The sequence below is a fragment of the Planococcus citri genome, chromosome 4, assembly GCF_950023065.1.
Source record: "Planococcus citri chromosome 4, ihPlaCitr1.1, whole genome shotgun sequence".
Lineage (NCBI taxonomy): Eukaryota > Metazoa > Arthropoda > Insecta > Hemiptera > Pseudococcidae > Planococcus > Planococcus citri.
The window spans coordinates 70,614,827-70,629,910 of record NC_088680.1 but is presented as its reverse complement, the minus strand read 5'-3'; the positions used below and the strand labels follow the sequence as shown (position 1 = coordinate 70,629,910).

Sequence of the window (15,084 nt, the reverse complement as noted above, 5' to 3'; positions counted from 1 at the left end):
CACGCCGCCTTCGCCGCCACCGCCGTCTCCCTGATCCCTAGTACGACGCTATTTATTACACGGTGCGTTTAGTTTTTCAAGCGAGGCAAGGCAGAATGCGAAGCAGGCGAACCGGGCCTGAGAATGCGTGTGTCTGTGTCTGTGTACGTACTCGTACTCGTATAAAATTCGATCTAGAGAACGTCGTAATCGTATAAAAAAGTCGCTAGCTCGTTGGCCTTTTATAACCGACAAACCTGCTTTTTACGAGCACCAACCAACGCAACGTTCCACCAGCTGCGCGGCAATTAAAGCTTATTACGGGCTACGGGCCATGAATACCAGCGCAGCATTTCTCGTCTCTTATTCGGCTTCGGCTTCCCTTCGTTACATCTTATATACTCTTTTACTCTTACTCTTACATAGTAGTTTTAACTATGTACGAGCTCTGCTTCCTAAAGTTTTGCAGATAAGGTCCCTCGTAGTAGGTAGGAATGTGCTCGGCATGCTGTGAAATGCTGCTAATAGTATCTCGCCGTCATCGTAAGATTGAAACCAGAGAGCGACTGCAGCAGGCCCAGTTAACATTTTACGCCAAAAAATTCGCTTCAAAAGACTCGTCAAAGTAAAAGTATACACGTGTACTGAAAAATACCGCCGACAAGACTTGCTTATCGTATACGATATGTAGCCCTGCCGAAGGGTCCTCTACAAATGACTCCCCGTCCTCCACCCTTTTCATTTCAACCAAAACCCGAACACTGCTAGACAATAGAAACCCGACGGACGTAATTACCTTTTGGGCTGCTTTTGCCTTTGCCTTTGCGAGTGCTCGTTCATTGAGTTCGCATTGGCGCGAATAAAGAAATGAAAAGAAAACTTCCACCCAAGATTAAAAACTAAAAAGGCGCACCCCTGGCCCTATAGTCCTGGCTACGTCTAAAACCACCTTCATCGTGTTCAATTTACCCTCGAAAGACGACGACGACGACGACTAAAAACTATGGGTGAGTTGGTTATAAAGTTCTCTCTTATTCAGTTGTGTGCGTGTGTGTGTGTGGATGTGAAACAGGAGTAAGATGTTGGGAAAAAAAAAGAGAAAGAAAGAAAGAGAAGGCGTTTGGCACGTAAACCGAAATACGAAATCATCGCTACGGGTAGTTTGGCGCGAAAAAGCGCGCATCGCGAAGCTGCCTTCACCTTCGCAGTTGTACTCGTATAATGGCAATTCGCGTACTTTGCTCTGTGTTATTATCTGCTCAAATGTAAAGACCATTTTACAAAATGAATTCGCCTTTCTAGTTTCTATAGTCGGAGATGCCAAATACCCGCGTATTAGGTACCTACCTACCTACCTACCTACCCAGCTACTCACACCCACACTAACGTACACGACACTCCTTTCTCGCTCGCGCCTATTTCTCATTCCAATCTCAACGTACCTACACAAAAACAAAGACCGAAAAACGAATGTATAATGCAGAAGGCAAAGAAGTAGGAAAAGTGGACTGTAAAAATGGAAGCAAAAAAAAGTGCTGTTGAGAAAATCGATACGAAGACGTGCTCGACTATTTCAAAGTACATGTATTGTTAGTCCAGGGTACATGATAGAAAAATTTCCTGCACCGTTTCCTCGTTTTGATCCTCTAATAAGCAAGATATCACCCTAAAGGCAAAAAAAAAATCTCAACCTTCAAACAATGTAGTAAAAATTCCACATTTCCGATTGAACCATTTCTAAACTTGCAGCATTTAGTAGTTCAAAATGAAATACAGTCCATTTATCATCATTCACCCTCCAATCGTCTTGAATCAGTTGAAGTTGAGCCCTTTTTAAACGCTCAATTTTTAAACCCTTGCCAAATTTTGCAGCTAAAAAATCAAACACTTTGAAAAAAAATCCACTATCGTAATGGGATTTCAAGTCTAAAATTTCGGTAAAAATGACTAACGAAATGTCAAATAGCGTGTTACGTAAGCTGACTTTTCACGTTTACCCCTCCTCCAATGCTCCCTTCTATTGCCACCCCAATCCCTAGAATATAAAAAATGCACCAACTCAATTTTTGCAAAAAAAAAAAAAAAGGCAACTTCATTAATTAACTAAAAAACCTTGAAAAATTATCCAAAAAATAAACAAACAGTGACAAAACGAGAGCAAAACATTACATTGCATTAAAAAAAAAAAATCATCAAAAAATCGGTTTCTAATTTTTAAAAAGTTGAACTATTTCGTAACTTTTTGAATTGATAAAAAAGCAGCACTTTTTGGCAATTTTTGCCAACCAAGTGAGAATGTTTGCAATTTCTGGCCAAAGGAAAGAAAAAACAATTTGTGAAAAAAGGCGAGACTTTGATGATTTTAGAAAAATTACGTTTTTTTTTGGTCAATTTCTGGCAAGAAAACACAAGATTTGGTCAATTTTAGCCAAAACCAGGACTTTTTGAAAATTATTGGTAAAAAAGTGATATTTATATTTTGGAAATTTCTGGCAAAAAAGTGAGACTTGCAGTAATTTTTGAAAAAAAAAAACTCTTAGCTAAAAGATAAGAACTTTTGCCAAAAAGCAGGAATTTGACCATTTTGCAGAATTGAATCATTGGCAAAACAATTTTTTTCGTATTTTTGTCAAAAGAGTTTTTTTTTGTAACGTGGCAAAAAATTGCTTTTGGTTATTTTTGGCTACTTCTGCTAAAAAACAAAATAACAAAATAATGTAAATTGGTAAATTTTGGTAAATTGGTAAAAACCTTTGACAGTAAATTACTGGGGTAATTAAAAAAATCGGTAAAAAATTGGTAAATTAGTGAGACAATGTCTGGTAAATTACTGAAGTAAATGTTGGTAAATTGCTGGGGTAATTTTTGGTAAATTGGAAAATTGGAAAATTGGTAAATTAGTGGGTAATGTCTGGTAAATTACTGAGGTAAATGTTGGTAAATTGCTGGAGTTATTTTTGGCAAAATTAGTAAATTTTTGTAAATTGGTAAATGTTGGTAAATTGGTAAATTTTGTAAAATTGGTAAATTTTGTAAAAATTGGTAAATTTTGTAAAATTGGTAAATTTTGTAAAATTGGTAAATTTTGTAAAATTGGTAAATTTTGTAAAATTGGTAAATTTCGGCAAATTTTGGTAAATTGGTAAATTTTGGTGTATTGGTAAATTTTGGTATATTGGTAAATTTTAGGAAATTGGTGAATTTTGATAAATTGGTAAATTTTGGTAAATTGGTAAATTTTGGTGTATTGGTAAATTTTGGTAAATTGATAAATTTTGGTAAATTGGTAAATTTTGGTAAATTGATAAATTTTGGTAAATTGATAAATTTTGGTATAATTGGTAAATTTTGGTAAATTTGTAAATTTTGGTAAATTGGTCAATTTTGAGGTAATGTCTGGTAAATTACTGAGGTAAATGTTATAAATTGCTGGGGTTATTTTTGGTAAATTGGTAACTTTTTGTAGCAAAGTCGGTTAATCTTGCGAACTGCGCAAGATGTTTTTTTTTTTGGTTCAAAACATATTTTTTTTTCAGCCTTCATTTTTTGTTCAAAAATAGTTCGTTCAGAACTTTTTTGTTTTTTTTTTCATTTTTTGAGAGTGAGGGAGGGAGGGAGGGAGGGAGGGAGGCCCCCGCTTTCGTGTAAAAATTAGAAAATGCAATTTCTTACAGGTATCAGCAATGTTAAATCACTTTATTGCATCACTTGACCTAATTACATAATTGAATACTTCCGCGAGTATTGAATCTACAAATCTGGTAATTAGTATATCAATTTAAAGAGGAGAAAATGCCGAATATTAAGATACGAGTTGAAAAAATTGGGTGTTACGTACCATGTATTTTTCGTGGATTTTCAAAAAATAAGCTGCTTGCAGAATAATGAATATACACTGAAAACAGGTAGAAACTGTTGTATGAAAATTCAATTTATCGCTTTGGAAATCATCAAAATTAAATTTTTTTTATACTAAAAAAAAGAAAATTAAATTCTCTTCGAATAATGTCCAAGACAAAAATGCGAAAAACCCTTCCATTTTTGGGTAAAAAATTGAGAAAAGCAATTTCTTCGTGTACTCTCTGTACAACTTACTGTAAAGCGAACACGTTTTTAGCTAGTATGTTCCAATGCGTGCATCGTACAAAACGGAACTAACATAAGCGTGGACCACTGATAGGCGTGGATTTGTGAAACGCAGATTTTCGTCTTCCTCTACACTGTCTATACTTGAAGACTTGATATTATCATGAATTATTTACGTTTCAACGAATGAATGTGTTGAAATTGTTAAAATTGTCGAATGTATTTTTATTGTATTTATAATGGCTTGCGAACAATCAACGGTAAGTAATTATTACAAGACTCATATCGTATGCATTACTATTTGTATTTACTTTCTGTACGTATATAAAATAATCACGTTGTTACGTATGTTACATTCAGAATGGTGATAACAGCCAACCGTCTGAAATCGGTGATTTTGGTAAAGTTTTACGGTCAACTTTAACGAATTTTGCTGCAAACGAACGTACCGTAAGAGCAAAGAACATAATTGTGGTTATAGTTGGATCGAGTGATACAACTTTCACGGTGCTTCCGATCGGACATAAATCGGATAATGTCGATATTATCGATAAAAGCGAAATCTACCCATATCGTCCTACAGATTTTTCAAAACAACACGTTAACGTAGATCCGATTGTAAGCATTTTTCACCGTGGAGTAATAATCTATATTTTAAATAATAATAGAGTGATTTAATCGATAATTTAATTAATATTTCAATTATTTATATATTTTTTTATTCATTTTCATTTGTAGCGTTCATTTTTCGAGAGATATCCAAATGCTACAGAAGAAATTCGTACTCAAATTGTTAAGCATGTGCTTCGTCCGAACCAGTATCCGTTGCCACCGCAATCGGGAGGCGTTATAAATGAGCAACTTCACGGTACTTCGAGTAGAGCCCAAAAACATGTAAGTTAACACTTTGCATTAGTAATTACCATCTAAAATAAACTATTTGATAATTGTAATTACGTTTTTTTTTTTACAGAAGTCCAACGATCCTAGGCAATTAGCCCTTCTATTTGAGGATGGAGAAGATGACGGATCTATAATGGGAAAAAGGGCAAAATTGAGTAACGCCGAAACCATCGATCGACACTTGGCAGAAGCGGATGAAGATTTTCGGTCAATTGAGACAATCGAACGCTCAAGATTATTAATCCGCATGCATCAAGAACAAATATCATTCGAGCGCATCGTGATAAATCAGTAAGTTCTCTTGCGCATAGCAACTGCATTCAAATGATGGAATTTTATTGATTATTTCGAATTTTCAGAGCTGCCAAGGGCGATTACACCTTCGGTCAAAAACACAGGGCCCAATTCGATGCAAAACTTTCGACAATATGGGGCGGTTTTGACGAATATTTTAATAAGTTAAGAAAAGAAGCTGGCCAAAAGAAAAAAAAGCGTTCGGTGCCCTTTGAAGAATTAGACTATAAAAAGAAACGTAAGTGTAGTATACGACGCATCCTAAATAGTCCGTCATATGGCAATAGGAGTAATTGCACCCCCCCCCCGCCGATGATCCGGGGCAGCTTTTTTCTTTAAGGTGACAATGGACATCCTAAGGAACATTTTAAAGCAAACTTGCCAAAAAAAAAGTTGGCCTTACTCGCAAAATGGCGGCCATTTTGATTGACAGGTCAGCCGAAATCCCAGATTTTGCGTTTCAACAGAGGACTTGCATGAAAATTTTCAAACTTTACAAAAGTAGATCGAAAGATCTTGCAAAAATTTATCACCTGTCAACATTTCAAGTGCTAAAGTGCGTTTTTCGATTTTTGGTGAATTTTTGAAAATCGAATTTAGGCCAAAAATGAGGGGAAAAATCAAAATTTTACCAAATTGACCAAGAAAGCTGAAATTTGGGATATACCCTATTTTCGACATGCCAAATCGATTGGAAACGGTTTCAACCCGTTTTAAGCAGTTCTGGAGCCTTCAGCAGATTTTTAAAACTCGAAATTCTCACAAAATTCCATCAAAATTGGAGTTGTAAAGCTAAAATTTATTCTAAAAACTAATTTCAATACGCTACGAAGTACTGCAGGTGAATTTCAAGTCGTTTTGGATCCTCCAGTGACTTTTTGAAAATTCCTGAAGCCTCCAGTAGATTTTTAAAACTTAAAAATTTCATGAAATGAAGATGGAAAGCTGAAATTTATTCTACATTCCAATTTTAACACCCTCTGAAGACGACTTCGGGTGGGTTCAAGTCATTTTATAGCCTCCAGCAACTTTTTTAAAAATTACTGGAGCCTCCAGTACATTTTTGAAACTTGAAATTTCCCCAAAATTTCATCAAACTGAAATGGAGAGTCGCAATTCATTCTGCAAACTAATTTTAAAAGCTGCGAAGTTGACTGCTGGTGGATTTCGAGTCGTTTTGGAGCCTCCAGCGACTTTTTGAAAGGTTGTATGGCGGTTTTCTGGAAAATTGAAATTTCCTAAAAGTAGCTGGAAGCTTCAAAACCATTTGAAACCACCATGTAGTCTGTGACGTAAATTTTAGCTTGCCAACTCCATTCAAGTTTCAAAAATCTACTGGAGACTCAAGTAATTTTCAAAAAAGTCGCTGGAGGCTCTAAAATGACTTGAACTCACCTGAAGTCGTCTTCAGAGGGTGTTAGAATTGGAGTGTAGAGTAAATTTCAAGTTTCAAAAATCTACTCACTGGAGGCTCCAGTATTTTTCAAAAAAGTCGCCAGAGGCTCTAAAATGACTTGAACCTACCTGAAGTCGTCTTTAGAGGGTGTTAAAATTGGAGTGTAGAGTGAATTTCAGCTTTCCATCTCCATTTCATAAAATTTTGTGAAAATTCAAAATTTACTGGTGGCTTCAGGAATTTTCAAAAAGTCGCTGGAGGCTCCAAAACGACTTGAAATTCACCTGCAGTACTTCGTAGCGTATTGAAATTAGTTTTTAGAATAAATTTTAGTTTTACAACTCCAATTTGACGGGAATTTTGTGGGAATTTCGAGTTTCAAAAATCTGCTGGAGGCTTCAGAACTGCTCAAAACTGGTTGGAATCGTTTCCTATCGATTTGGCATGTCGAAAATAGGGTATATCTCAAATTTCAGCTTTCTAGGTAAATTTGGTAAAATTTTGATTTTTTTCTCTCATTTTTGGCCTAAATTGGATTTTCAAAAATTCACCAAAAATCGAAAAACGCACTTTAGCACTTGAAATTTTGACAGGTGATAAATATTTGCATGATATTTCGATCTACTTTTGTAAGGTTTGAAAAATTCCGTGAAAGTCCTATGTTGGAACGCAAAATCTGCGATTTCGACTGACCTGTCGATCAAAAAGGCCGCCATTTTGTGAGTAAGGCCAACTTTTTTTTGGCAAGTTTGCTTTAAAATGTTCCTTAGGATGTCCCCTTCAAGAAAAAAAGCTGTCCCGGAGGATCGGGGGGGGGGGGTGCAATTACTCCTATTGTCATATGCCGGACTAAAATACTCGTATATTATTTGCTTGTATACATCGATATTGTTAATTTGTTATTCTGCTTTATTATCTTATTTAGGAATCGAATTGCAAAAGTCATGGGCATGGGCAGAACAATCAACAACGGCTGAATTAATTAAACCGCCGATTTATGCGTCTTCTTTCGAAGGTAGGGATAGGAGAGTTCGCTATTTGAATGGAGATTACGAAGGCACGATGACAGTTCCGTTCACTTTTAATAATCGTACTTTTCCGAATGTCCAGATCCCCGAACGTTATTCGTTGATCTGGAGTGAATGTAAAACGTCACCTAAGCCAAGAGAACTACTACTCGTAGTGAGTGTAAAATCGGCAATAGGTAAGTTATCAAAATTTTTTTCATTCTTTGAAAATTACAATTTCGTTAGCAAATCCTTCGCATATAAATTTCAATGACTAATGATTGTTATTTCTTTGATTTGCATATAGATTACGTAAAAGCCGAATTAGCTGAAAAGCAAACCAACAAACTGGACTTGGATCGTGCATGTTACTTATACGCACTTCAGTCGGGATTCATGGCCAAAGCTGCGTGCAGGGTTCCTAACTGCAAGTCGAGTTTTTCCGCGCCCAAAACAAGAGACGGCCATGAAAAAAAAGAAAAAATTGTCGGCAAACCCCACTTTACACCTTTGAAATGGCTTAGACAAATGCATAAAAATCATACCAAACTGTTAACCGATTCCGAACTAGGTCAAATAGAAACGCTGTTCGCAAAAATGACGGAAATGAACAAGTCGATAGAAGATACAGATGACGATGAGATCATCGATTCCGATTACTCTCCGACAGATCCCGAAGACGATCAATATGATTCCGTTGAGGAGTCCGAATCCGAAAATTAAGTTTTACACGTTAGTTTCTTATACCTTGGTTGTTTATATCGTTATTGTTTATTTATTATCGTTTTTTCGTACGTTCTTTTCCGTATGTTATATTCTCATATTGCATAATTCCATCTCTAACATTGTGAATATTTTTGTAAATTATTGTAGTTTTGCTATTTTCCATTAATAAATCAACATTTTATTTCCTGCGATCACTACGTTGTTGTTGAGGAATTTTGCGTTCACTTCACCCTCCTCCTCCACTCCACCACAGATATTCTTTTCATTTCATGACGCGACGTGACGTGAAAAATTGAGGTAGAAAAAAAAACTTTGAAGGAGAAAGCTCACTTTTTAGCAAAATAGGTAACTGAAAAATAACAGTTTTTTTTTCAAAAATTGCTCCGAAGTCTCGCTTATTTGCGCCATAAAATTGCCGAAATGCATAATTATTTTTTCTGACAATAATTTTCAAAAAACCTTGCTTTTTGGCAAAAATAGTAAGAAAGTCTTGCTTTTCAAATATTGACGATAATTTGTCAAAAAATTTTTAAAAAATTTACTTTTTTTTCAAAAATCGAAGTTTTGCTTTCTTTCAAAAAAAAAAAATGCCAAAAACACCACAAATTAAAAAAAAGTGCGATTTCTATCACAAAAACTTGTAAAAAAAAAAAATATTTCATTTGTCAAAAAAAGTATCCAATACAATAATTGCAAAAAGTCAAGATTTTCAAAAATTGTCAAAGTGTTGCTTTTTAACGAAAATTTTGAAAACAAATTATTTTTTTTACCGATAATTCTCTGAAATTGCCACTTCTTGCTAAAATTGATCAACTCTCGCTGTTTGATAGAAATTCTCGTTATTTGTAAATTTACAAAATTTTTGCTTCTTAGAGAAATAGTTGGTAACGTTTTTTTGCCAAAAATTGCCAAAAGACAGCGTGCTCTTTCTAAAATAACTCAAGTCTCGCTTTTTACTCAAAATTGTTTTTTTGTTGCCAGATATCGTTTTTTTGTTTATAGTTTCCAAAACCTTTTTGCAAAAATTTTGAAAAATTCTCCTCGTTTGAAAATTCAGTAAGATTTGTCCAAAAAATTACAAAAATTATTATTTTTTTCCAAAAACTTCCAAGTCTTGCTTTATTGCCAAAAGTTTCACTTTTTTCAAAAAACTTGCAAAAAAATATCATTTTTTGTAAAAATTGCAACAACGTTCTGGTTTTGCTAAAATTATCAGAAAACTTACTTTTTGTCAAAAATTGTCAATGATTCTCATATTTCAGTAAAACTGCAACGACTTGCTTTTTTCAAGGTTAGTACAAATTCGTTTGTTTGTTTGTTTGTTTATTTTTTGAAAACATGTAAATTTTCTAAAACAGTGTTTTCAAAAGAAAAATGAAATGGTCAGATTTGAAGTTTTCTCGAGAACGTAGAAACAATAACATGCAAAAAACCAAAAAAGCTCCGAAAAAAAATTTCAAACAAAAAAAAAACGATTAAAACAGGATTTTGTTTTTTGTACAATCTGTTTTTTTTTTAGCAGAAGTTTTCAAAAATTACAAAATAGTATTTTCTTTACCACGTCACAAATGAACTCGCTTTTTTGACAAAAATGTAAAAAAATAATTCTTTTGGCGACGATTTCCCAATATTGTCAGATTCTTGCTTTTTGGCAAAAATTTTTCATCTTTAATTTGCCAAAAGTTCTTGATTTTGATTATTTTTCAAAAATTTTTTGCAAGTCTAGCTTTTTTGTCAAAAGTTTACCAAAAAACGTCCTTTTTCTGAAATTTATTGGTGTCTTGCTTTTTTCCAAAAATTGTGTGTTTTTTTTGGCCCGAAATTGCGAACATTCTCACTTTATTGCCAAAAATTGTCAAAAAGTGCCTGCCGCTTTTTTAGTTACCTACCAAAGTTACTCAATTTCGTAGGTTCGCAAATTGGCGAGTGAAAATTTTTACAATACGAACATGCGAACACAGCAACGGTGTAATTTCAAGTTCGCAAGTTACGAACCTGCGAACAAGGTATGGTAGTGTTTGTAGCTTCGCAAGTTGCGACACTACGAACCTGTATATGAAGTGTTCGCAGGTTCGCAAATTGACCAATAAAAATTTTTATTTCGTAGCTTGGTGCCACTTTGCGAACTTGCGAACGCTTCATTTACTAGTTCGTAGTATCGCAACTTGCGAAGCTACAAACACTACCATACTTTGTTCGCAGGTTCGTAACTTGCGAACTTGAAATTACACCGTTGCTGTGTTCGCATTATCGTACTTTGCACTCGTAAAAATTTTTACTTGCCAATTTGCGAACCTGCGAACAAGATATGACAGTATTCGTAGGTTCGCAAGTTGCGACACTACGAACCTGTGTATGAAGCGTTCGCAGGTTCGCAATTTGGCATCCAGTTACGAAGGAAAAAATTTTAAGGGCCAATTTGCGTACCTGCAAACGCTTGAAATACAGGTTCGCAGGTTCGTAAATTGCGAACTTGAAATTACACCGTTGCTGTGTTCGCATTATCGTACTTTGGACTTGTAAACATTTTTACTGGCCAATTTGCGTACTAGCGAACGCATCATATACTGGTTCGCAGGTTCGCAAATTACGAACCTACGAACCTGTATGTGAAGCGTTCGCTAGTACGCAAATTGACCAGTAAAAATTTCGTAGTGACAATTTGCGAACCTACAAATACTACCATACCTTGTTCGTAGTGTCGCAACTTGCGAACTTGAATTCACACCGTTGCTGTGTTGGCATTATCGTACTTTGGACATGTAAACATTTTTACTCATCAATTTGCATACCTGCGAACGCTTCATATGCTGGTTCGCAGGTTCGCAAATTACGAACCTACGAACCTGTATGTGAAGCGTTCGCTAGTACGCAAATTGACCAGTAAAAATTTCGTAGTGACAATTTGCGAACCTACAAATACTACCATACCTTGTTCGTAGTGTCGCAACTTGCGAACTTGAATTCACACCGTTGCTGTGTTGGCATTATCGTACTTTGGACATGTAAACATTTTTACTCATCAATTTGCATACCTGCGAACGCTTCATATGCTGGTTCGCAGGTTCGCAAATTACGAACCTGCGAACCAGTATATGAAGCGTTTGCAGGTTCGCAAATTGGCCAGTAAAAATTTATACATTGCAACTTTGTGCCAATTTGCGAACCTGCAAACGCTTCATATACTGGTTCGCAGGTTTGCAACTTGCGAACCTACGAATACCACCACACCTTGTTTGCAGGTTCGTAACTTGCGAACTTGAAATTACACTGTTGCTGCGTTTGCATTATTGTAATTTTTACTTCGTAACTTGGTGCCAATTTGCGAACTTGCGAACGCTTCATTTACTAGTTCGTAGTATCGCAACTTGCGAAGCTACAAACACTACCATACCTCGTTCGCAGATTTGTAACTTGCGAACTTGAAATTACATTGTTGCTGTGTTCGCGTTATCATACTTTGGTACTAGTAAAAATTTTTACTGGCCAATTTGCGAACCTGCGAACGCTTTATATACTGGTTCGCTGGTTCGCAAATTGGCCAGTAAAAATTTTTACATTGTAACTTGGTGCCAATTTGCGAACCTGCGAACGCTTCATTTATACTAGTTCGTAGTATCGCAACTTGTGAACCTACGTATTGACTAAGTACAGATATTTTTGCCAAAAAGCAACATTTCTTGAAAATTATTGTTACCGTAAACTGGGGTAACATTGAAGGATTTTTCTGCATTTTTTATGTTTATAGGTATTAGGGTGGCAATGAAATTTTTTTTTTCGATTTTGAAATAGCTCATCCCCCAAAAATGTTCATTTGGGTACTAAACAAAAATTCCCAAAGTTTCATCCTGATAGCTTAATATTAACACGAGGCGCATGAGCCCCAAAGTTGCAAACACAGCACTTTTCACCAAAAGCCCGTAACTCGTACTACAAGTCCACGGCGCGTCGTGGTAAACGACTCGTGCCGCGCTAAATATCTGAAGAAGTCATATAGCCAAGAAATTGAACCTTTCCCATGTTGTATTCACTTTATTGTTCCACCTGGGTATTATTTCTGTATTTACACATCGAATCCAAAGTTTACTAGTCAATTTTAACCAATCAGTGAAAAGCTGATTGTTATTAACACGTAAAGTTCAAAGTTCATTAGTCATTTTTATTCAATTATGGCGATACTGTACTTGATTCTTTACATTAGAGTTCCAAGTACACTCAAGGGTTGAAAGCTTATAAATACATCTTCTGCTTGAATTTTCAAACATTTATACTTGTTGGTTTGAACAGATTCAATGTTTGAATCGTAAATTTGAATTTTGTGGTGAATGTGCTCTCAATTACATTACACTGGGTTGTGTTTGGTTTGAAAATATGCATAATCGATAGTTTGGATCCTAAATAAAAAAACTGAGTGAGTTTTTCAAATTTGAGTCGTTTTTGCAGTCAGGAGAGATGGTCGAAGTTGCAAAAATGGCCGTTCCTGCCCTGCTTCTAGAATTCATAGCGACATCCGTATTGATTTTTGAAAAAAACTGAAGTCATTTTCGGATTCTACAAACTTTTTTAAGTAAACTAATTTCTCCGATTTTTGATTCTCACAGTTTCAAGCGCATATGACTAATTTTTCTTCTTAATGTTTGAAACACGAAAAATTCACCTCAAATATACCCTTTTCAAAACCATTTTCAGCTTGTAAAGTTACGTTCAAAGTCAATTCGATGCTCTGAAATTGAAAAAAAAAATCCACAACTCTCATCTCCAGAACGTTCACCTGCAAACAATGTTGGCAATCACTCGGTTCAAAACGCACAAAATCACCCATTTACTCCTAAAATCATAGTTTTGAAGCTCCAGTCCCCTGGGGTGAGATGAAATCACTTATATGTGCTGTAAAATCATAATTATTCTACATACACAGTGCAAGTCAAAAAATATGCCTTTTATCGAAGGTTGATTATCTACTGCACTGGAGCCTTTTTTTTAAAAATTCAAAATACTACAAACAAACATCTTCTACATGCGCTTGAAACTTGAAAAATCAAAATTCGGAGAAATTATTTACCCGAAATAATTCATATAATCCAAAAGTGAACTCAGCTTTTTTCGCAAAACAATACGGATGTCACTGTGAATTCTTGAAGAAACGCAAAAACGGTCATTTTCGTAAAGGCCATCTCCTCTGACTGCAAAAACGACTCAAGTTCAAAAAAGTCACTCAGTTTTTTGTTTTAGGGTCTAAACTATCGATTACGCCTACTTTCAAACCAAACACAAATTTGCCATTGCCCAGTGTAACGTAATCGAGCCCACATTCACCACAAAATTCAAATTTACGATTCAAACATTGAATCTGTTCAAACCAACAAATATAAATGATTGAAAATTCAAGCAGAAGGTGTATTTAGAAGTTTTCAACCCTTGAGTGGACTTGGAACTCTGATGTAAAATAACAAGTACAGCATCTCTATGATTGGATAAAAATGACTAATGAACTTTGAACTTTACGTGTTAATAACAATCAGTTTTTCACTGATTGGTTAAAATTAACTAGTAAACTTTGGACTCGATGTGTAAATACAGTAATAATACCCAGGCGGAACAATAAATTGAATACAACATGGGAAAGGTTCAATTTCTTGGCTATTATGACTCTTCAGATATTTAGCGCGGCACGAGTCGTTTACCACGACGCGCCGTGGACCTGTAGTTACGAGTTACGGGCTCCTGGTGAAAACTGCTGTGTTTGCAACTTTGGGGCTCATGCGCCTCGTGTTAATATTAAGCTATCGGGATGAAACTTTGGGAATTTTTGTTTAGTACCCAAATGAACATTTTTGGGGGGTGAGCTATTTCGAAATCGAAAAAAAAAATTTACCCATGCTTTTCATTGCCACCCTAATAGGTATGAATGGCGGAGGTAGGGGAAAATGTGTGTGGTGCTTTTAATAAAGCTATGTACGATAATGCGAACACAGCAATGGTGTAATTTCAAGTTTGCAAGTTACGAACCGGCGAACAAGGTATGGTAGTATTCGTAGGTTCGCAAGTTGCGAACTTCCGAAGCTGTATATGAAGCGTTCGCAGGTTTGCAAATTGGCAAGTAAAAATTGTTGCAAGTCCAAAGTACGATAATGCGAACACAGAAACATTGTAATTTCATGTTTGCAAGTTACGAACCTGGGAACGAAGGTTAGTACTATTCGTAGTTTCGCAAATTGGCAAGTAAAAATTTAGTTCGCAAGTTGCGAACCTGCGAACCTGTATATGAAGGGTTCGCAGGTTTGCAACTTGGCGAGTGAAAATTTTTACTAGTACCAAAGTACGATAATGCGAACACAGCAACGGTGTAATTTCAAGTTCGCAAGTTACGAACCTGCGAACAAGGTATGGTAGTATTCGTAGGTTTGCAACTTGCGAACTTACGAAGCTGTATATGAAGCGTTCGCAGGTTCGCAAATTGGCACCAAGTTACGAAGTAGAAATTTTTACAGGCCAATTTGCGAACCTGCGAACCAGTATATGAAGCGTTCGCAGGTACGCAAATTGGCCAGTAAAAATTTTTACAAGTCCAAAGTACATACAATAATGCGAACACAGCAACAGTGTAATTTTAAGTTCGCAAGCTGCAAACCTGCGAACCAGTATATGAAGCGGTCGCAGGTTTGCAAATTGGCAAGTAAAAATTGTTGCAAG

The 15,084-nt window shown here is 35.7% G+C and overlaps 2 protein-coding genes across 3 annotated transcripts in view; one reads left to right on the top strand and one right to left on the bottom strand.

Annotated features, from left to right (window-relative positions):
- LOC135842271 (centrosomal and chromosomal factor-like) overlaps window positions 1–15,084 on the bottom strand; it is a 119,617-nt gene that overhangs the window by 19,617 nt on the left and 84,916 nt on the right. The window lies entirely within an intron of this gene.
- LOC135843893 (uncharacterized) lies at window positions 3,614–8,585 on the top strand. 2 transcript variants are annotated; one of them, XR_010558401.1, is made up of 8 exons: window positions 3,614–4,325; window positions 4,426–4,683; window positions 4,804–4,959; window positions 5,039–5,259; window positions 5,328–5,500; window positions 7,584–7,673; window positions 7,769–7,862; window positions 7,973–8,110. XR_010558401.1 is itself a non-coding variant. In XM_065361940.1 (7 exons), exons 1-7 carry the CDS (start codon window positions 4,305–4,307, stop codon window positions 8,386–8,388), a joined length of 1,524 nt encoding a protein of 507 aa, XP_065218012.1. In that variant the 5' UTR covers window positions 3,614–4,304; the 3' UTR covers window positions 8,389–8,585. The 2 variants fall into 2 exon arrangements, 1 of the variants encoding a protein (XP_065218012.1); XM_065361940.1 differs by having other exon boundaries at window positions 7,584–7,862; window positions 7,973–8,585.

Bases quoted from the DNA above. Each gene is read 5' to 3' on its own strand.
- LOC135843893 (XM_065361940.1), top strand. From the start codon at position 4,305: ATGGCTTGCGAACAATCAACG. The intron at 5,260-5,327 runs GTAAGTTCTCTT...TCGAATTTTCAG, and splicing joins GAGCGCATCGTGATAAATCA to AGCTGCCAAGGGCGATTACA. The intron at 7,863-7,972 runs GTAAGTTATCAA...ATTTGCATATAG, and splicing joins GAGTGTAAAATCGGCAATAG to ATTACGTAAAAGCCGAATTA.